At 37.3% G+C, this 23149-nt stretch overlaps 1 protein-coding gene across 1 annotated transcript in view; it reads left to right on the forward strand.

Moving 5' to 3' along the window:
- ppl (glycine cleavage system H protein, mitochondrial) overlaps positions 1 to 23149 on the forward strand; it is a 50007-nt gene that overhangs the window by 18502 nt on the left and 8356 nt on the right. The window contains exons 2-3 of the mRNA XM_090408481.1: positions 7286 to 7365; positions 19765 to 19828. Of these exons, the coding sequence (XP_090264607.1) occupies positions 7286 to 7365; positions 19765 to 19828 (144 nt within the window). The remainder of the gene's footprint in view (positions 1 to 7285; positions 7366 to 19764; positions 19829 to 23149) is intronic.

Consider the following 23149-nt stretch of genomic DNA (forward strand, 5'->3'; position numbering starts at 1 on the left):
GTTTTGTGAAGGGTAGGTTGTGTCTCAGTAACTTTCTCACATTTTATAATACAGTGACTGCTGAATTGGATAAAGCTAATGGGTTTGACAGTGATACTGCTGGACTTTGCAAAGGCCATTGACAGGATACCACATGGAATTCTAATCAGTAAACTGCAGCATATGAGATTGATGAGAGAGTGAGATTGATATGAGAGTGAGATATGAGATTGATATGAGAGTGAGATAGATAAGGCGGTTGATGGAGAGATATCATGAAGTAATTTATTCCGGAGTAGAGTCCAAAAGGAAGCCTGTGACTAGTGGCATGCCACAGGGTTCTGTTTTAATTTGTTTAATTTGTTCATTAACGATATAGGAAAGGATCTGAGAGGAACTGTTCAGTTATTTGCTGATGATGCAAAGTTGGGCAGAGCAGTAGTTAATACAGATTATGTCAGACTTCTACAGGATGATTTGGATAGATTGGCAGACTGGGCAAAGGAGAATGAGTGTCAGTGTAATGGTGGAAAGAGGGGGAAATAGTTCTATTGCATAAAGGAGGCTCCAAGACTAATGTAACAAATTACTGACCGATCAGCATATCAGGATCGTTGTCAAAGTATTGGAGAAGTTGGTGAAGAGCAAAATACTGGAATGGATAGATGGAAATGGAATACTGTATGGGGTACAACATGGTTTTGTGAAGGGTAGGTTGTGTCTCAGTAACTTTCTCACATTTTATAATACAGTGACTGCTGAATTGGATAAAGCTAATGGGTTTGACAGTGATACTGCTGGACTTTGCAAAGGCCATTGACAGGATACCACATGGAATTCTAATCAGTAAACTGCAGCATATGAGATTGATGAGAGAGTGAGATTGATATGAGAGTGAGATATGAGATTGATATGAGAGTGAGATAGATAAGGCGGTTGATGGAGAGATATCATGAAGTAATTTATTCCGGAGTAGAGTCCAAAAGGAAGCCTGTGACTAGTGGCATGCCACAGGGTTCTGTTTTAATTTGTTTAATTTGTTCATTAACGATATAGGAAAGGATCTGAGAGGAACTGTTCAGTTATTTGCTGATGATGCAAAGTCAGAGCAGTAGTTAATACAGATTATGTCAGACTTCTACAGGATGATTTGGATAGATTGGCAGACTGGGCAAAGGAGAATGAGTGTCAGTGTAATGTGACAAAATGTAAGGTTATGCATTATGGGGTGCTAAGATTACCAGCTGCATACCACATTAGTGGAACTGGACTTCAGGAAATTGATGAAGCCAGAGACTTTGGGAGTGTTAGTGGATAAGGAGTTAAAATTTAGGGGCACTTAGCAAAAGTCGCTAAAGCAGCTCATCAGATTACTTGGTTACTGAAGAATACTTTCACAAGCATAGACAGACAGGTTATTGTTCCTCTTATTGAGCCTTGATAAGACCCCCCCCCCCCCATCTTGACTACTGCATTCAGATCTAGGCACCAGTTTTTCTTGGTGGTGAGGAGGTAAAGAGGGTCTAGAGGTGAGTGACCAAGATGGTAGCAGGTCTATGGAATGAACCTTACTAGAACAGGTTGAAGATTTGTGAGTTACAGAAACTGTTTGATAGGCAGAAAAGGGGTGATGTGATTGAGACATACAAATTACTGAGGGGTTTTCACAAGATTAATTCAGAGGAAATTTTTCAGAACAGGTGTGTTGGTGGGAGAACTAGGGATTATCCATGGAAACTGAGTGAGAGTGTAGTTAGCAAGGGTGTTAGAACTAGGTTTTTTGTTTGGAGAGCAGTGAATAGATTGCCAGAGTCTGTTGTGCATGCCATGACTGTGAATGAGTTCAAAGCAAAGTATGACAGATACTGCACAAATGTTGGATAGTTCTTGACATGATGCTTAGGGCCTTCCTCGATGAATGAGTCTAAGGACTCCTTGGGGTTTCCCTTAGTAATAATAATAATTAAAAACAATACTACTAATAATAAACACAATTTCATTTAATCTTTTAAAAAATCAACATAATGATGGTATGTTGGTTCTTTTTTAAAATTGATTCAACCGACCATTGTTGCATACAAAATCTTCACGTCCAAATTGTTTAGCAAAATTTTCCACTTGAGCTTTCAAGATCAGACCATCTAGTAAGAAACCTTAACTTCTTTGTGTAGTGAACTGTTGAATTACTTCTTTGTGTAGTGAACTGTTCATAAATGTTTGTGAGCTCACACTTTCTAGAGTTTTAGTTTGCCATTTTCTTGTGCCAGTATGTAAACTTTATACACACTTTGACATTTTGCACACCTCAATCTAACTCATGAATAATTTCGACTTTTTTGCAAACTCAGACTTTCTTTTAGTGGACATGTTTCTGATAAAATGGTTTGTTTTTAACTGATTGTACAGTTGTCAGTATTTGAGTAAAGTGAGGGAGGAGGACCAGAAGCTAGGCCACTGGAGAGGTAGGTAGACTGGGAATGGTTGTCAAGGATAAGATAAGTTATAATCTGGCCTGCAGTCCAATGCAGGGGGGGGGAGCGGTCATAAAGCTGTCACTCCTTTCATTTCTGTCGATTCCAAGAGTAACCCAAATAATTAAAGTTTTCATAGTTACCGAAGTTTGTACAGTATATCCTTGTAGAATTAAAATCATTCTGGCTCGTTACAGCTGCGATCTCATTATTTCTGTGCTTGTTATAACAAAGTTGTACTGTATATGGAAGTGGTGTTTGCATCCTCTGCACTAACCAAAAATTATCTAGGTTCAATTCTAATTGCTGACTAAAGGAACTTTTTCTAAATCGACCGAACCCATACTATTTCAGACAACATGTTGTGTTAGGGATCAAGAGATGGCGACACTTGTTTGTCGTCTCTTCATCAGATTTTGCTATTAATTAGTGATGGGCTTGGGTCAGCTATCTCTGAATAACTACTGGCGGAAATTGAACTGCCTGCTCAGCCTCCAAAACATAGATGGAGGTTAAATGGCCTCACTTATTCCTTATAATGGAATAAAAGATATTAGCTTTTTTCTTTTATCCAGTTACAGTTAAATTGTTAACTCTTTTTGAGTCTGCTGCTCCCATTCATCTTGTTTTTTTATCTACCTCTGTTCTTTCTCTGGAATAGTCCTTACCTGCGAAGTATTTCCCAAAGTACCTCTAGCTCTTAAAAAAAAAATCAGATTACTTTTCTCTTGACTCTTAACTACATATAGCATTGATTTGTTAGTTTTACAGCCTCTCAAATGTAAGAATGATTTAAAAAAAAAAAAAAAAAAAAAAATGGGATGCCATTACCAGATCCACTATTTTATGAGAAGGTAAAAACCAGGGGCGAATGCTGGTCTTGAAATTCATGCTTGCTCTTGTTATCATTCAGGGAGTGAGATGTGTGATTGAAGTCTGAATAATGAATTACTGACCATTTAAAACTATATATTTAGAAATTTATGTACATTTAATCATACAAATACAACATTTATTTTACAAGTGATATTCTATCTTTTTCAATTTAGCTACTTGAATACAAATTCTACCCTACAGTTCTTCTTTATGAACTGGTCAATAACATCGTCATAAAAAGTTGGTTGTAACTTAATTTTCCCAAGCAGCATGCACACTTGTAAAGGCTGGCTGAAGCTCACTGGCTAGAGCTACTTTGACTGCATATGGCCTGTGTTTAAGATGACGTGAAGGGAGTGGAAATGGCTATGCGCGTGCATGAAATCACAGTGCTGTAGCGAGGACCTGGAAGCTTCCACAATCAAGCAAGCCAAGATAGCTTTGACTAGACGAGCAAGCATCAGCCTTCGATACACAACACAAAGCTCAATTATTGCCACGCAAGCTTAAGACGTCTTCTGTCTACAAAAATAAAAGCCTAAATGGAATGCTTATAAATGCATGCATTTATTAACAAATAAATATTACTTCTTTCTCAAGTAATGAGCTTGCGCAGCAAGCATAGAGAATTCGCCCCTGGTAAAAAGAATAAGACTTTATGGTTTTCAAATGTGGACATTTTCAGAATTACTCACCTCCGCAACTGCAAGATTGCAGAACTATTTTCTTTTTTTTTTTACTTTGTGTTTAAATAAACAGGATATGTTCATAGTTCTATAGGTCTGAAATGGAATAATTTAAAATGGTAACTAATTTAGAGCCCAAGAAGATGAACTTGGAAATCACTAAATGGAGACACACAAAAAAGGAGATTACACCTTAACAGATTGTAAAAGATTGGTACAATAGGCGAAACATATTTTAACATAGATTCTGACCACAGACTTCTCAGACCCATTATAAGAATAGACCACAAAAAAAATGTATTAAAGCAAATCAAACCACAAAAGACAGCCTTAGACAAATAGACTATCACAAGTTCAGGAAGTACATAGAAGAGACTGAATGGATGTAGATGATGACTATACTGAATTTATGAGTGAAAAAAAAAAAAAAAAGAGAAATTCAGAAATTCCTGCAAAACAAAAGAAAAGAGCACCTCAAACTATAGAACTACTGAAAAAGAGAAAAGAACTAAAGAAATCCAAAGGAAATTTTCTAGAATACAAAATTATCTGTAAGTTACTAAGGAAAAGAATTCTAGAAGACTACAAATCTTTCAGGATACAAAAACTAAGAGAAGCAGCACAGGCAAAAACCAGCCTGGAAAAAATGGAGAAAGGCTTAAATTTTAAACAGTCAATTCCACCTGCTCTCCATGATCAAAATGGAGGAAAAACATACTAACAGAAAAAACACAGAAGAAATTGTGCAGAAATTCTTCTAACAACCTTTATGCAACTAAATGCCAAGTCTCAGAACCCATCGTTCCAAATCCAAGCAATCTACCAGATCTACTTCCTGATGAAAAGAACACACCCTTAAGAAAATAAAGGTAAAACCTCAGGACTTACTCGTGTTAAGGCTGAAGAAATCTAACAAAGTGGACTAACCATATTCAAAGCTTTGGCTACCAGATTCACATGGTACTTGAAAGATTCCAGAGGAATGGAGGTCCTCAAAAACCATACTTTTATTCAAGAAAGGGAATGAAGAAGACAAAATATTATCATCCAATATGTCTACTCTCTCATGTATATAAAATCATGAACAGGGTAATGCTGAACGGAATCCAAACTACTCTCGAGAATAACTCCAGCAGAGAGCAGGCAGGATTCAGAAGAGGCTTCTCCACAGAAGATCATATCCATGTCATTTTGCAATTAACAGAAAATGCAGAGAATACCAAATCCCCATTTCATCTTTATTGATTTCAAAAAAAGCATTTGATACCATAGAACACTATGCAGTCATTTGTGCCTTACCAGAAATGAACATGATCCACATGTTCATTTCTTACATCCACATGATAAAAGAAACTAATAAAAACCACACAAATAGCCCTATTTGATCAATCTATAAATATAAAGAGTGGGAGTCTGCCAAGGCAATGCAATCTCCCTGAACCTATTTACCAGCACTTTAGAATATATTCTGAGAAAAATAGACCTAAATGGAGGAATAAACATAGGTGGCGAAAAATTACAAATCCTTATGTTTGCTGACGATCTTGTACTAATATCTCAAAACTCAAAAGACCTAGAAGAAATGGGCAAAAAATATATACATCAAAAGCAGTGAGATTGGCTTAGAAATGAATCTAGAAAAAACAAAGTGACAACTAGATTATTGAAGTGGGTAGGGCAATAGTGAATGCAGATGATGTCAAAATTTTGCAAGAAGATTTGGATAAATTGGAGGTCTGGGCTAAGGAGAATGGATGTCAATTTAATGTGGCAAAATGTAAGGTTATACATTTTGGGGTGAAAAGATTAGCAGCAGATTACTACATTGGTGGAACTGTACTCCAGGAAATTGACAAGGCACGAGATTTAGGAGTGTTGGTGGATAAGGAGTTGAAGTTTAGGGAGCACATTGCAAAAGTGGCCAAATCAGCTCGCTGAAGAATACGTTGACAAGCAGGTTATAGTTCCTCTGTATCGAGCCTTGATAAGACCCTATCTCGACTACTGTGCCCAGATTTGGTCACCTAGGTTTCTTCTTGATGGGGAGGAGGTTGAGAGGATCCAGAGGCTAGTGACCAAGATGATAGCAGGTCTGTGGAATGAACCTTATGAGAACAGGTTGAGGATTTGTGGGTTGCAAAAATTGGTTGATAGGCAGAGGAGGGGAGATATGATTGAGACATTCAAATTACTGAAGGGTTTCTATAAAATTAATTCAGAAGATATTTTTGAGAAAAGGGCTGGTTGTGGGAGGACTAGGGGACATCCATGGAAACTGGGCAAAAGTGTGGTTAGTAAAGGTGTTAGAGCTGGGTTCTTTACTTTTAGAGTGGTGAATGAGTGGAATGGGCTGCCAGAGTCTGTGGTGAATGCTGTGACAGTGAATGAGTTTAAGGCGAGGTATGATAGATACTGTATGAATGTCGAATAGTTGTGATGAATATGATTTAGGCCTCCCTCAATGAGTCTAATGACTCCCTGGAGTTGCCCGTAATAATAACTTGTGTATCAATAACATCCCTATAGAGCAGGTTAACTCTTACAATTACTTAGGACAAACAATAAAAATTAATGATGACTTATCTGAAGAACTAGTAAAATGAAAGAAAGTCGCATGGTCATCATTCGACAGACTAAACAACACACTTACTGATCCAAATCTTGGATCAGTAAGTGTGTAACTTCAATAACTAGATTATTGAAGTGACAATTGGGTATGCTGCGAAATTATTGTTTCCCACAGGGATCAGAGTGCCTCAATAAAAACATGATTAGAGATAAGCTCAGGAAATTCCTATCAGCAGTTTTTTTATTGCCATTACAAAATTTGTAAATGAAATGGATGTCAGTGTGCTCCTTGTTGGTAAACTTATCCAGCATCCTTTTTTATTCAGGCCTCCATTGGAGTCAAATGACTCGTGCTTTTGTAAAAGCACACAGTTAAATACAGTCAATTCTATAACTCTCAATAGAATGCTGTTCAAGTTCTTTTATGCTTTCAATTCAGGAAAGCATAAAAGAACCTGCACAGTTGGGTAGTGCTGAGTTATTAATATCGTAATCATGAATTGACTATCCTCTCACTGGTCCTGAATTGGACCAATGTTGAAATAAACTGTTTTGTTTAAAATCACTCAAGGAATTAACCTATGCAGGTTAGCAAATTTTTCATGTGGTGTTCTCTATATTATCACTACTCGTTTTCAGTATTTATATGAATATAGACTAGTTTCATTCTGTGTGTATATGCATGCAATTTCTTATTTCACTTAGCAAGAAAATATTCAGATCAGCATGAGTGGGTCTTAGCTGAAGGGGAAAATGCCACAGTAGGCATATCAAACTATGCACAAGTAAGGAATTTTGGCATTCTTAATTTAGTTTTTTATGCATCCTAGATTAACTGAATTTTTTTAACTATATAAAATCATTTAGATCTTTTTGTATTTATTAACATTTAAGAAACAATCAGAATACAATTAAAATATCCTTTTTGTGGTTAATCAAAAATTGTTCTGAAATAAAGTGTGGTACTACTCTGGACAAGATAAGTTCATTTATTCTAAATTATTTTTGATGAGCTTATCCATGAAAGAATGGGAACCTTGCATTATATTAGTAAGGTGGGCAGAGAGTTAGATTAACTGAAATCTGTTTTATTTATTTATTTTTTAAATACTCTTTCAGGAAAAAATACCATTGGTTGTGGGCAGTAGATGGTGTTGGTATTGGTGAGATAGTAGGAACATTTTGTGTAGTTGGTGGATTAAGTGGTGGAGATGGAGAGTTGTAGAATAGATGGCCTCCCTTGATGAGTCTTTGGACTCTTTGGAGGTGTTACATAATAATAATGATCTACAAGAAGCTGGGTGGTGATCTCGCATGAAATGATGTAATCTTCTGTATAAGCACCTCTGTAGTGCAATTGGAAGAATGACGGTATGTTGCGCCCTTCGATTGGAAAAGGCCTAAGTTTGATTCTCGCTGTGACATCTTTTTTTTTCCCCTCCAATTGAAGGTGAGTTAGCTGATCTCATATGGATGTAGCAGGGTTTTTTCTTCCAGAAACTTGGGTTTTTCATCCTGCAGATTGGCCTTGAGAACTTGCAATTTACAGTCAAAAAATACCATTGGTTATAGGCAGTAGATGGTGTTGGTAATGGCAATTGTGTAGTTGGTGAATTAAGTGGTGGAGATGGAGAGTTGTAGAAATAGATGGCCTGCCTTGATGAGTCTTTTGACTCCTTGGAGATGTCACATAATGATAATGATCTACATTCAAAGCACCTGTGTCAGTCATTGCAATTTGCATTGAGAGATCCATGTTGCCCTTTGTGTTTTTTGCAGACTTGATTTTTTTTAAAATTCATTTAATATTTATGATTATGCTGTCATGTTGTGACAATAAAAGAAAAACAGTTGTGTAATCAGTATTTATTGCAGTGGAATAAATATTTGTCCTATGTTGTTTATATACTTTATAGTGTTTTCGACATTTGTTGATTTTGTGAATATAGGCACTCCCTTTCACTTGGTCTTGCATTTTTTTTTTTTTTTTTCAGTAGTTGTAATATAATTCCTTTGTCCATTCAACTATTGCTGTCCTCCTCTCTTGTCATCCTGTCAATCTTCCCTAACATAATGTTCTTATGGAACAGTATGTCAGCCTGTGTGTTATGAGAATATACGAGAGAACTATCAGTGCCTCTGAAGTTACTTAGTCAAAATTAGTCTGTGAAGCTAGCAGCATGATTGTGGCTGACAGACAGGAATTTAATTTTTGAGCTAACTGAAAGATACATATTAATCTGTTTGAATTTTTCAATTTTTTCCAATATTCCCTTTACACATGGAATCAAAATTTTAGGAACTTCTAGTGGAGGATTTTGATGAAGGTAGGTCATAATTAATAATTTTGATAATTATGAAATTCCTTCCTAGACTCTCCAAAAGATAATGCCAAATTGACACCAGGTGGTGTTTTGTTGGCAGGTTTGTGAAAAGGCTTCCTTTCAGATAAGTTTTTTGACTAATTAATTATAGATAATTGTGTTTGTGTAAGAGTTGTGTATTGTGTGGGCTTGTTTATAAAATCGTTAAACTTAGAGCGAGGTATAGTAACCTGTGAAAGAAAGATGCCAACAGCTTTGTCTTTACAAAAGTAAAATTTTGATTTTAGTCATTTCGTGAAATGAGAGGTGTGCTATACGTATTTTTTAATTTTGTTAAAATAATTGTATATTTAATACAAATGGAAGGAGGGTGTGTGCAAAGTGTGATTTGAATGTGGACTTGGTTTGTAACATATCAGTAACTGTGAGTGATAGCAGCAAGAATGCAATGAGAAGAATGAGTGCTCATCTGATAGCAAAGAGAGATGCTATAAAAGAGCAGTGAATGGGTAGTACAAAAGTTTTGAAAAAATGATGAGCAATCTGCTGAACAAAATCAGGGATAACAAAAACGATGAAATCAATACGAACGTAATGAAAGTTGTGAACAGCGAATATAGTGCAAGTGGTAAATGACACAGCAAGGCATAATAACACAGGAAGATGCAAAAGATGTGGAATGGTAGAAAAACAAATGAGGAATGGTAAAGAAGATAGCAGGAAAGATATGAACACAAGTGAGGATATTAGAAAAGAATTTGCAAGGTTGAATGAATTAAGGTGTGTGCAGAATGAGATAGAACAATTAGAGAAGAGATTGGTAGTTGCAGGTTTAAGAAGGAAAGTGGCACATGGGTCAGATAAATGATTGCAGTTGAAACTAGTGTACTGCTGTATGGGAATTCTGTAGTGAAAGATGTGAAAATGGACCAGGTCAAAAGTATGTCTGAGGGGAACAACAATAGGAAGAGTAACTGAGGCTGTGGAGCAGAGAGGGAATGCAGAGGAGTTGACTGTGCTTTGGAACAAATGACTTTCAAGGAAGTGTGAATGGGTAGCATGTGATTTGAGTATGTTGCTCAAGACAATGAAGCAAAATTGTGTGAGTGGTAGAATTGTGTGTTATCAGTGTATGATAGTGGAGAGATAAGGAGAAGAGAAGTGATCACGAATAGTATGATATCTAGAATGTGCAGGAAGAGAGGATTGTGTTTGTTGATGTGTGGGATTAATTTGAAGGTAGGAGAGAGCTGCTTGCTGCAGATGGTCTGCATTTCAGTGAGACCGAAAGTAAGAAGTTGGATTGATTGATTGATGAGAGGAGGTGAGCGTGTGGCCAGTCAGGGAAATGGAAACTAGACAATGTAACTGTGAGTGTAGGATACCAAAATTGTGAGATAAGGGACGAAGAAAGATTTCTTCATTCCAGTCAAATTACTGGAAAGATGGAATAAGGAATTGTGGGAAGGGGAACCAGGGGAAAGCTACTGTGCTTATATCTGTGCATCAATGCAAAGGAGTATTAGGAATAAGGGTGCTGGTTTTGTGGCCTTGATACAGTTAGTCAAACCATAAATCATTGGTGTTAGTAAGACATGGTTAACAGAGAATGATGTGCTTATGAGAATAGAATGTGATCGCTAGAGCATTTTTCGAAAAGAAAAAGATAACTCGGCCTGGTTGGCTGAGTGGTTAGCATATTCGCTCACCAGCGAAAAAGGCTGTGAGTTCGAATCCTGCCGTGGGCATGGATGTTTGTGATTTGTGAAAATAGTGGTGGTGGTTGACAGTAAATGGCACTGGTGTGTGTGTGTGTGTGAGTGACAATAAAATAGGAAGTGGTATTACTGATGATTTCAGAACAGTTATGTCCTCTCAAGAGCTTGAAGAAAACAATAATGATAGTGGCTTTGAGGCCATTTGGTGTGAAGTTGAGGTTAGCACAAATTTTAGATATTTAGTAGAATGTTACTACATGGCAGGAAATGTAGAGGGAGAAGATTCTGAAATGTTCAGACATGAGACTGGTGAGCAACAGGAGGATTATAATAATGAATGACTTTAATTTCTCCTTCCAATAATGATTGGAAGCAGGAAATATCATGTGTGAGTAAGGAGATAATTTCTTGATGGGATGTTATTTCAATGTTGCTAAGTGTAAAGTTAGGCACCTTTGGCCAGAGAAGATGGAATGGGATTTATCACATTGGAGGAACTTTGCTCTGGGATGTGGAAGATGCAAGGGATCTGGGCATCTTGGTAGATAGAGAACTGAAGTTGAGGGGACACATGATGAAAGTTGAGGGTTACCCAAAAAATTACTGCTATAATGCGAAGAATGGTGACATGTAAGGATAAGGAGGTGATAGTGCAACTTTATAAAGTGCTAAATAGTCTGTTGGATTTCTGTGCACAGAACTGGTCACCTGCAATAACAGTGCTAGGGAAACATTGGAGAGAGTGCAGAGGAATAACTAAGCCTGTCTCAGGATGCTGGAATATTGAGTATGAGGACAGATTGAGGGAATGTGGTCTTCAGAGCTTGGCAGAGGAGGAGAAGGGAAATGACATGAGTGAGACGTATAAGCTGGTGAGAGGAGTCTACCAAATAGATACAGGAGAATTATTGCATAGACTAATGGATGATGCCAGAACTAGAGGTCATCCCTGGAGGCTGTACAAGGGTCATGTAAGTAAAATGGTGAAAAAGATTTTTTGCTTTGCAGGCAGTGAATGATGGGAATGTGTTGCTGGAATGGGTGATGAGTATTCCAATGTTGAATGTTTTAAATGCATGATATGATAGTTATTGTGGTCTATGAGCATTTGACCTTCCTCAATGAGTCTCTGGAATCCATGTAGACTTGAAGTAATACTATAAGTATCCTCCTCTCTCTCATACTAGAGTTTATAAAATCCTATGCTCATGTAGATGTCATTCATCTCGGATTCATATGGAAGAACATTACAATTATATTCTATTTCATGAGTTAGATAAGTGTGATTTATCAAGCCGCACCTTTTTCACTAGGCATAGAATTTACTGGAATAAAACTGTCTTACACAAAAAATATTTGATGCTTGAAAGATTATACAAAGAAAGTTGAACCTCATTCTACTGAACCAACCTCAACAAGGACTGTCTTAAACTTTCACAATTTTAGGAAGTCATCCTAAGTAAAATTCACGTCTGTGTTTTTTGAATTAACAGTTACATATTATTTGAATTCTAATCATTGTAGGTAGCTCTGTCCTCCTGTAATAATAGCATTTTAAGTTTTCTGTTTTGTTTCTCTTGTCATCTGTATGCATTGACAATACATCGAAAACCCAGCTGAAAATTCTGCAAGTAATAAATATTTTTTCTTTATATAAGTGTCATTCCAATTTTTGATTATTAATTTTGTATAATGATTAAACATTAGGGGAACATGTTGCAGACATTATGAAATTAACAGCTATCACATGTAAAACAATATTTTTTCCCAAGCTATTTCATCCTTATTAAAAGAACATCATTAAATGATTGATGAAACATGATTTGAAATTGACATGCCATATCTTTGAATGTTGTTTTACTTTCTAATTTCTTTATTTCACAGATGTCCTTGTAATAAGAATGAAATATATGCACAAATCAATTTGTTTTAGATGTGATGATAATGTTCTTATAAGATTAAGACCAACCACAGGAGCAAGGGATCTGCTAGCTGCCTTGAAAGTTGAATGGAGGAAGCTGGTCTTTAGGTGAGAAAAGGAAGATAGAAATTTTCCTGGCAGGAGAAAATGACACCACAATGTTATAATAAATTTAGTTTAATCCTTTATCCAAGTGTAAGCAAACAAAGTTTGTGTCTGAAAATATCTTCAGGACTGAGGTAAGGTGGTGCAACCTGCAGCAAAGGTGGACCAAGTTCTTATCACTCCTTTTCTCAGTATCTCCCATAATGCAAAACATATCTCCTTGCAGACATGTACACTGCTATGCATTAAGGGAAGGGCCACTACCCAGACCGGTTTCGACCTTTATTGAGGTCTCGTCAGTGGGAGGCAGACCCAAACGTGGAGATACTAAGGCAGAAGCAATAGGAGAGGTCATATTTACCCATACAAGTTGCCAACAGGTGTACCACCCTATTATTTAATTACTCTGGATTTAGAGAAAGATGTTGGAAGTTTATTTTGCACTTGGTTAGACTATAATAAATTTAGTTTAATCCTTTATCCAAGTGTAAGCAAACAAAGTTTGTGTCTGAAAATATCTTCAGGACTGAGGTAAGGTGGTGCAACCTGCAGCAAAGGTGGACCAAGCTCTTATCACTTCTTGTCTCAGTATCTCCCATAATGCAAAGCACATCTCCTTGCGGACATGTATACTGCTGTGTATTAAGGGAAGGGCCACTACCCAGACCGGTTTCAACCTTTATTGAGGTCTCGTCGGTGGGAGGATATGGGTAAATATGACCTCTCCTATTGCCTTCTGCCTCTCACTGATGAGACCTCAATAAAGGTCGAAACCGGTCTGGGTAGTGGCCCTTCCCTTAATACATAGCAGTATACATCTCCACAAGGAGATGTGTTTTGCATTATGGGAGATACTGAGACAAGGATTGATAAGAGCTTGGTCCACCTTTGCTGCGGGTTGCCTAGTGTTGTTACCACCTTACCTCAGTCCTGAAGATATTTTCAGGTGCAAACTTTGTTTGCTTACACTTGGATAAAGGATTAAACTAAATTTATTATAGTCTAACCAAGTGCAAAATAAACTTCCAACATCTTTCTCTAAATCCAGAGTAATTCAATAATAGAGTGGTACACCTGTTGGCAACTCGTATGGGCAAATATGACCTCTCCTATTGCTTCTGCCTTAGTATCTCGACGTTTAGGTCTGCCTCCCACTGACGAGACCCCAATAAAGGTCGAAACTGGTCTGGGTAGTGGCCCTTCCCTTATATAGCAGTATACATATCTGCAAGGAGATATGCTTTGCATTATGGGAGATACTGAGACATGAGAGCTTGGTCCACCTTAACTCAGTCCTGAAGACATTTTCAGGCACAAACTTTGTTTGCTTACACTTGGATAAAGGATTAAACTAAATTTATTATAGTCTAACCAAGTGCAAAATAAACTTCCAACCACAATGTTAGTTCTTAACCTCTTAACATTCTGGTGTCCTGTTGGGAAGATTTCTGCCCTCCTTTCCTCACTTAAAGACAAGTTTCCTCCCATTGATTTTTCTAGGCGTCTACGGATCTCTTGCTGCCATGGTTTATCTTACTTCAAACAGTCTGGTAGATCTGTATCCATCCATCATGAGGAACATAATTCATACATCCAGTATTGTGATTCAGAGCAGTCTAGCTTAGCAGAACATGCCATTTTGATTAAACAGGGTTCTTTGGAAGAAAATTATGCTTGTACATAAAACTAGATTCCCTGTAGAATTGTTGTATAAAGAGAGCTACAAAGCCTTTCTACACTGCCCAAATTTTTTTATCAGTATTTTGGTACCTACTAGGGATGAAAGCCTCCATTCCTGTGAGGATGTTTTCTGTTATTCAGTCTAAGCAGTTGTTTGGATCAGAAGAACTGAAGCAGTAGTTGGACCATGGGAAGGAGGAATAGAAGTCGCAGAGGTCCTCCCAGTTGGTACTCTTGTAGTGCCGAAGGATATGAGACTGAACTGGTGGGTGAATGTTTGTCTGTGGTACAAGAGAATTATATGAGGTTGTGATACAAGTTACCAGGAGAAGAACTGGCAACCACAGATACCTGGAAGGGGATCTTGTTAGGAAGAGGTCAAGTGTGTTGACAAAGTGGAGGGAGTGTCAAGTATTCTGGTAGGAAGATTGATGATTGCAAACCTCTCAGTATCAGTGCTTGCTTAGTCTGTGAAACTGGATAAGAGGAGCCAATGTGAGTTGTGGACATTGAAGTCCCCAAGAAGGATGACTTCACTATTGGGGTATTTTGACTGCAGAAAGTCTAGCTTTAGAGAGAAGAGGTCTTTAGAGATGAACAGGTCAGAGTGGTTGGAGTTTGAAGAGTGATAGAGAGAGAGCATATGAAAAGGGTAGGTTGGTTTGGTAGGGAAATTTTGAGCCAAAGCAGATCATACAGTCAAGATTCAAGGATGTTGCAGTCTCTGGCATGGTGTGTTGGTGATGGTTCTGGTTGTTGGTGTTAGTTCTGGTGAATGCACAAGTGCTGCCCTTGTGGCAGAAAAAGCTGTGTAGTTTGGGCAGTTGAGGGAGGTAGCTAATTGGGATTTTGATAGGAATAGTAGTTCTGCTTTTTAGATGACTGTAGGTAGTGGTACGCATAATTTATGTTGCTGTTTAGGTCACAAATGTTGAAGTGGACGTGGAAACTTTTTTTTGGTAAAAATTAACGTTAGTGGGTTGTTTGGTTGGATTTCTGATGTTTTTTGTGGGTGGATTTTTTTTTTTTTTTTTCATTTTTTTGTAACAATTTTTTGTTGGAGAATTTTTGAGATCTGTAGTAAAATCGCATTTCTTTGGGTTATGGTTCATTGTATTTTGTGAAGAAGAGATAAAGAGGAAGTGGGGCATGCAGTGAGAAGTGACAAACATATTACCTACACAGATGGAACTAGATCTCCGCTCCATACATGGCCTCGACAGTTCCTCCTGCAGTCACAGTATTTGGTCTCCCTGCTGTCACAAACCGGAAAAATATGTTTTGACACTGGGTGATCGGAAAGCCTCCAGATTTGTTACTAACTGGTTTGGTCCTGTGTTACTATCCAGCAGCCAGCCTGTGGAACCATTTTACTGCTGTACCCTTGAATGGGATCACTATCTGACCAAAGGATCTCCATTGAATTCATTTACACTAGATACACTCACTATCCATAAGGGCAAATTATTCCACTCACTCATTGCTCTTTGGAAGAAAAACCTAGCTCTTAACCCTTTCTTGACTGAAAACAACCTTAACTTCCATGGATGCCCCCATGTTCTCTCCCTGCCTTCTATATAACAAAAAATTTCATCATTTGAAATGCTATAACACCCATTCAAAGTTTATAGACCTCTATCATATCATCCCTCTTTCTCCTGTCAACCAGAGTCTGCAGTCCACATACCCGCAATCTGTCCTCATAATCTAAATCCCATAATCCGGATATAATCTTTGTTACTCTTTTTTGCACTCTTTCCACAGTTTCTTTATCCCCTTGAAACCTGGGAGACCAAATCTGCATACAGTAATCCAAGTGTGGTCTTATCAAAGCCTTATAAAGAAACAAAATTACTTAACCTTACATGTCAAGGTTTGCTTCAACATAGCAATTATCCTCTGAGTTGTATTTGCAACTTTTGCTATGTGACCTTTTGAACTTTAAATTCTTATCCACCAATACACCAAGATCCCTTGCCTCTTCAGTTTCTCGTAGCATAATCCTACTAATATAATATGCCGCTGGAACTCTAATCATGCCAAAGTGCATAACTTTGCACTTACTAACATTAAATTGACAGCCATTTTCGTTTGCCCAGATTTCCAGTCTCTTCAAATCATTTTCTAATTGCTGAATATCAGTAGCATCCTTGATGGCCCTGCCTATCTTAGCATCATCAGCAAACAATTGCAAATCTGATGATAGACCCTGCTTAATGTCATTAATGTATAGGAACCTACAGTCTATATCTGTCTATGCACCACAGACTGCATGGCCAGAACAGACAAAGGGTGAATTCTGTAATGACCTTGAAAGACATCTTCAAACTGTTAATGACAATGAATAGATATTCATTGGAGGAGATCTCTAAATGGACATGTTGGCTGCAAGATTATTCCGAACACGTGCATAGTGGACAGAGATAACCGTACGAAATGAAGGTACCAACATTCTAGAATGTGCTGAAGCTCACGACTTTGCAGTCCCAAATACCTTTTTCAAAAACAGAACTTTGCACCTAATTACATATAGCAGTAGAGGTCAAGCTACACAAGTTTGGTACTAGATACATGGATCAGTCTACACCAGCATTGTATAAGACCAATGATAGAGACAAATCATATAAAATTGTGGAAATTAATGGATAATGAAACCACGCTGAAGACTTTACTAGAAAGCGCACTGACTACAGACTTCAAGCAAACAACAAATGACATCTGAAACACATTAACTGAGCATGCTAAGACCAGTGCTGCAGCCACATTAGGAATCACAAAACCTGGTCACCATTTCATTGACAAGCACACCTGGTGGTGGAAACTTGAAGTGCAATGAACTGTGGAATTGAAAAAGAAAGCCTATAAGACCTGGCTAAAGACAAGAATCTCTGATTTTAGATTTTGGTATCTTCCATAATCTGTAACAAAAGCAAAGGTTGCCTCTGTCAAAGAAGCCAAGCACTACCAACAGATATTAGATCAACTGGACACATTGGAAGGTGAGAGGCAAACATAATGCCTTGCCTGGGAGGTTCAACACAAGACCTAGGGCACATTATGAAAATCAAAAATGAAAACAGAAAGATGCTGTAGACACCAAAAGATGTATATTACATTGTTGGCAAAACTACTTTGATAAGATCAGTAATGAAGAGTTCCCATACTCAATGTTGCAAACAGCCACAGCAGTCCTTGGACCTGTGCCCATTATTACAATATGGGTTGATCAAATGAAAAACAACAAGGCCACTGGCCCAGATGATATACCACCTGAAATCTGGAAGCTACTTGGACCACAAGGAGCGCAATGGCTGACAATAGTGTTTAACAAGATCATAAACGAAAATGAAATACCATCAATCTGGCTAACCAGTATAACATTTCCCATCTGGAAAGGCAAAGAAATCCTATAAGACTTGGCTAAAGACAAGAAACTCCTGATTTTAGATTTCGGTATCTTCCATAATTTGTAATAAAAGCAAAGGTTGCCTCTGCCAAAGAAGCCAAGCATCTACAAACAGATATTAGATCAACTAGACACATTGGAAGGTGAGAAGGGACATATGTGACTGCTCAAACTACAGACTAATTCAGTTACTTTGCTATACAATGAAGATTTTTGAATGAATACTCAATGTGCGCCTTAGATCCATTGCCGAAATCTCAACAAATCAGTGTGGATTCATTAAAAATTGTGGAACAGCAGATGCAATCCATGTCATTCAGCTCTTAATGGAGAAATATCTAGAAAAGAAGAAAAACATACACGTGGCTTTCTTCGATGTAGAAAAGGTGTTTGATCCTTTTATATCGCATGATATTATCTGGCATTGATGATATCATGATGGCATTGAGAACAAATTATGCACCCAAAGCCTATGTGCAATGCATTAAAAAAAAAAAAAGCTGAACAAAGGATGAAGAGCAGGGGTGAGAGTCCAGTTGATGGTATTTCATTTTTGTTTATGATCTTGTTAAACACTGGGGATCTGGACTCTCACCCCTGCTCTTCATCCTTTGTATGGACACTGTAACCAAGAATATTCAGAAGCCAAATCTGTGGACACTATTATATGCTGATAACATAATACTTAGCACTACATCACAAAATGAACTCCCACATCCTGTGCAGAAACAGAAAATCTGCTTATGAGTTTGGAATGAAACTTAACATCAAGAAGACAGAATATATGCAAGGAGGTGACCAAACTGATGACACGCTTGTAATAGATGGTGTGGAGCTGAACAAATGTACTCAGTTCAAATACCTGTGGTCCAGCATTACCTCTAATGGCAATACAACAGATGCTGAAGCCTGAGCCAACTCTGCTGCAGCGAGAAGTCACTGGAATTCTTTGTGATAAGAAGGTCCCATTATACTTAAAATCAAAGATCTATAAAACAGTTGTTTGACCAGTAGCAATGTACAGAGCAGAATTCTGACCAACAATTTCTTGAGTTTATGGGATGAAAAATCCACTTGCCTGGCCAGAGATAGACTAACTCAGGAACTGGTTGAAGATAGTCTTAGAAAAAGTTCCTCCAGTCGGCAACTAGACTTGAACTGAAGTCTATCTTTGGGCAGCCTAGAGCAGAGGATGCAAGCTTCATTTCTGCTGAGCTACACAGGCCTTAAGAAGATCCCAATATACCTAAAATCAAATATCTATAGAACAGTTATTAGACCAGTAGCCATGTACGGCACAGAATGCTGGCCAACAGCAAAGAAATATGAGCAAATCGTATACCATCGAAATGAGAATGCCGAGACAGACACTTGGCATCACCAGGCTCGACCGAATGCTAGACACCGACATACGTAAGATCCCAGCATCACACCAATAACAGAAGATGCAAGAAGCATGCCTAAGATGGTATGGCCATGTGTTATATAGAATGAAGACTGTGCTAAAATTGGCTATGAGGCTTAATGTTGACGGCCAATGACCAAGAGGCCAACCAAAGACACATTGGTTGGTTCTACAGTGAGATTAGTATGTAATTGAGGGTGTTGCTCTCATTGCATGCAGGAAGAGTGGGGGGAAACAGAAGCTGAAACCCTTGCTCTTGTAATCAAACATGGCTGCAGCCACTTCAGCTTTCTAATAAGCAAGGTGATGGTATTTCACTGGGTGATGAAAGACATCTACTGCCTCGACTAGTTTGCATTTCCTCCATCTAGGGAAGATAAACGTTTACAGTGGCAATGCTCACCAGATTCGTCAGAGCCCCATTTGTGGAAACAGGCTATACCACTGGAATGTGGAGATGACTTGACTGTGAGATGCTAAAGGTCTAAAGTATACTCTATACTCTAAACTACTAAAGGTCATTGACAGCCCTTTAGTAGTTTAGAGTATACAGGATTGGGCAAAATAAATTTCTTATCTGTAGATGAGACCTAGTTTTTCAAAATAGTATTATTTATATTTATAGGAAGCTCTAGGAGAAGTTGTTTTTGTCCAGCTTCCTGCTGTGTCTGATCCAGTTACACAGAATGGTAAGTTTTATGCATTGAAAGTTTTTATAGATAATTAACTAATGTCAAATGATTTAACAGCTAATTATATATAAATGAGAAAAAAACTGATATTATTACATATATTAGCAAGTTCTTATGTATAACTAAGCTTATCTCCCCTCCTCCCCTACAAATAACTTGATCTTGTAAACCACATTTTTGTATGAATATGTGTCAGAGGCCATCTTAATTGCTATGTTCCTATTAATATATCTACATATCACTAGTTAATTTCTCCATACGTTTGTGTTGTGAAGAGATTAAGATCAGCTAATGAAGAGACTCAAGGTTCATAGGCACTAATAGTGTGAAACTTGTTTAAATAAAAATATCTTACTAAATTTTTGTGCTCTTGCATAATAAAATAACCATATGAAGAAAGCTAACTAGTATAGGATTCTAAAAGTTTAGTAATGCTTCTTGCCTAAAACTCCTAAATATTCTGTCTAGCATGCCCAGTTTTGTTTTTACTGTAGCTTTTAAACTTGAGTGCAGATTGTTGGGGGTCTTAAAAATTGCAATATGCATTAATAATGAAGACACTGACTATTTTCACCACACATTTCTTGTGGCATTATCAGGCTATATATATAAATAAATGTAATGTCAATAAGACAAATTATCACAAGAATCATGTGGGAACAATTCTGGTATGAACAGTCAAATTGGAGCCAGTGAAGATGTGGGACAAATCATGAGTTTTATGGCATTGTTTGGAGATGATTAGCTGAAAAGTTTAGTTGGGAGTGTGAAGCGATATAATTAATATCTTCACATCAAGGTAAGAAGAATCCTCTTGGACTAATCTGTGACTTTGCAGAGATATATGTTTCTTCTCAGGTACCTCTTTGTATATTGGCAGATGTACCACATCATGACATTTTCAATTATAATTATTATAATGAAAATCTGTATATTTAAATTACTAAAAGGCATAAGAATATAATTGGCAAACAGGAGGAAGAGAAAGAACTGGTGTGAACTTTAATTAGAGGCAAACAAATTACTAATAATTTATGGTTGCTAGTTAATTTCTCTGTTTCTATTATTATTATTATTATTAACATCTGACCTTCATGAAGTCAGATGAGCAATGCATTCTACTCACCATCCACTCTCCATGCAAAGAAAAATGCAACTTGCATTCCCTCAATCTCTTCTCATATCTGACATTCTTCAGACCTGACACTGTAAACCTTCTCTGGACCATCTCCAATACATCCTCATCTCTCTGAAACCAGATGATCTGTGCACAGTAGTTCATACATATCCTGATCAAAGCCTCACACAAGGGAACCATAACCTCTTTGCTTATGCATGTCAATAGCCTCATTATTGCCATAATGTATTGTGATGTTCTTACAATTTTAGCAGTGTGACCTCTGAACTTAAGGTCTCTATCCACTCTCATCTCTTCCACCTCCAAAATTTCTCCATTAGTGATATACTCTGCATCCCAACCATGCCTACCAAATTTCAACAGTTTGCATTTTACAATATTTGCAAACTGAAAACTCCACTCACTTGCCCACTCACATAGTCTGTTGGCATCTTCCTGCACAATATTGCTCTGTTTCTCATAGTTTTTCCTAACTTTGTATCGTCAACTGCACATCTCCATTGCTTATCACAATGTTATTAACATAAGTTAAATAATGATCTCAAACCAGATCCCTCTGGTACACCACTAGCAATCTTCCTCTTTTCAGATACTACTCCTCCATACATAGCTAGCTAATACCTATCTGACAGCCAATCAGCTTTATTCAACTCATTAGTTTATTATCTCATTGCATCTTTTTTAATTTAGTTACTAGCTTGTCATGTGGCAGTCTTTCCAAATGACTTTGAAAAATCAAAGTATACCACTGTATATTCATCTTTATCCAGTGAATTTCTCACCTTGTTGTAATACATAAATAGATTGCTAGAGTGAAATACCTTCCTGTAACAAATCAGTGCTGACCATCGTAATGAATACTGCTATTATCAACCCATTTCTGAATCCTAGTCCTCATCAATTTCTCTAGCAATTTAACAGACAGAGTTACCTATAATTTGTAGCCTCAGTCTTATCCCTGCCCCTTTGTGAAGTGTAACAATTTTTCCCACCTTCCATTATTTTGGGACTTGCCCTATTGCAAGACCCATACTAAACAAGTGCCAAAGTTGATATTAATTCTTTAGAGCATTTCTTCAAGACATGCTCTAAAGATATATTGTCAATTCCTAATGCATTATTAACATCATCAAAATCTTGATATATATATATATATACCCTCATGGGGTGTACAAGATAACTATGATAGTACTACATGAAAAAGTTACACCATTACCAACTTCCAATCAACAGTTTTTCTCCAAATTAATCTAGTATCTGATAAGATTCCAATCCTTTCTTTTAGGCTTGCACGGTGATTCGAATGCATTTTTGAAAATCATGGAGACAACTACCGTCTTTAAATAAAAACTTTAGTTTAATATAACTAAAATTTACAATTCGACGTTTTGACCTTTATGTCAAGGTCATCTTCTGGAGCGTACAAATATACACAAGAAACAAGCTATACTACAATCAAACTGGTTAGTTAAAGACACTGACCAACCGTTACCACAATTGTTGGCCTGACCTCTGGTGGGAAAAAAAAATTATACATCAACGCTAGAGTCCTATTATTTGTGTTGTCTACTATATACATATATTAACATCATTCCAGCCAGTTGGAGTGGGATGGTTTCTAATACTAGCGGATTGGCTAGAGTCCTGACTTATGTTGAATCTTTCATATTAGGTAGGCTGAATGTGTACCATCCAGATCCTTGGAATTTTCATGCCATCTTTGTTATTGATATTTGGGTGGTTTATCAGGATTTCGCAGGATTCCTTAAATTTTCTTTCGTACCAGGTTTTTGTGCGGTGTAAGGAGCAGGTGCTTTTCCAGTTGATTTGGTGCAAGGTGTTAAGTGCGTGATCTCAAGACCACGCACTTAATTTATGTATATATGTATATAGTAGACAACACAAATGATAGGACTTTTAATATATGTATATAGTAGACAACACAAATAATAGGACTCCAGCGTTGATGTATAATTTTTTTTTTTTTTTCCCACCAGAGGTCAGGCCAACAATTGTGGTAACGGTTGGTCAGTGTCTTTAACGAACCAGTGTGATTGTAGTATAGCTTGTTTCTTGTGTATATTTGTACGCTCCAGAAGATGACCTTAACATAAAGGTCGAAACGTCGAATTGTAGATTTTAGTTATTTAAACTAAAGTTTTTATTCAAACACGGTAGTT

This window comes from Typopeltis vanoorti, chromosome 18, assembly GCF_054136105.1.
Source record: "Typopeltis vanoorti isolate ZY-2024b chromosome 18, IOZ_Tvanoo_1.0, whole genome shotgun sequence".
In the NCBI taxonomy this organism is placed as follows: Eukaryota; Metazoa; Arthropoda; class Arachnida; order Uropygi; family Thelyphonidae; genus Typopeltis; species Typopeltis vanoorti.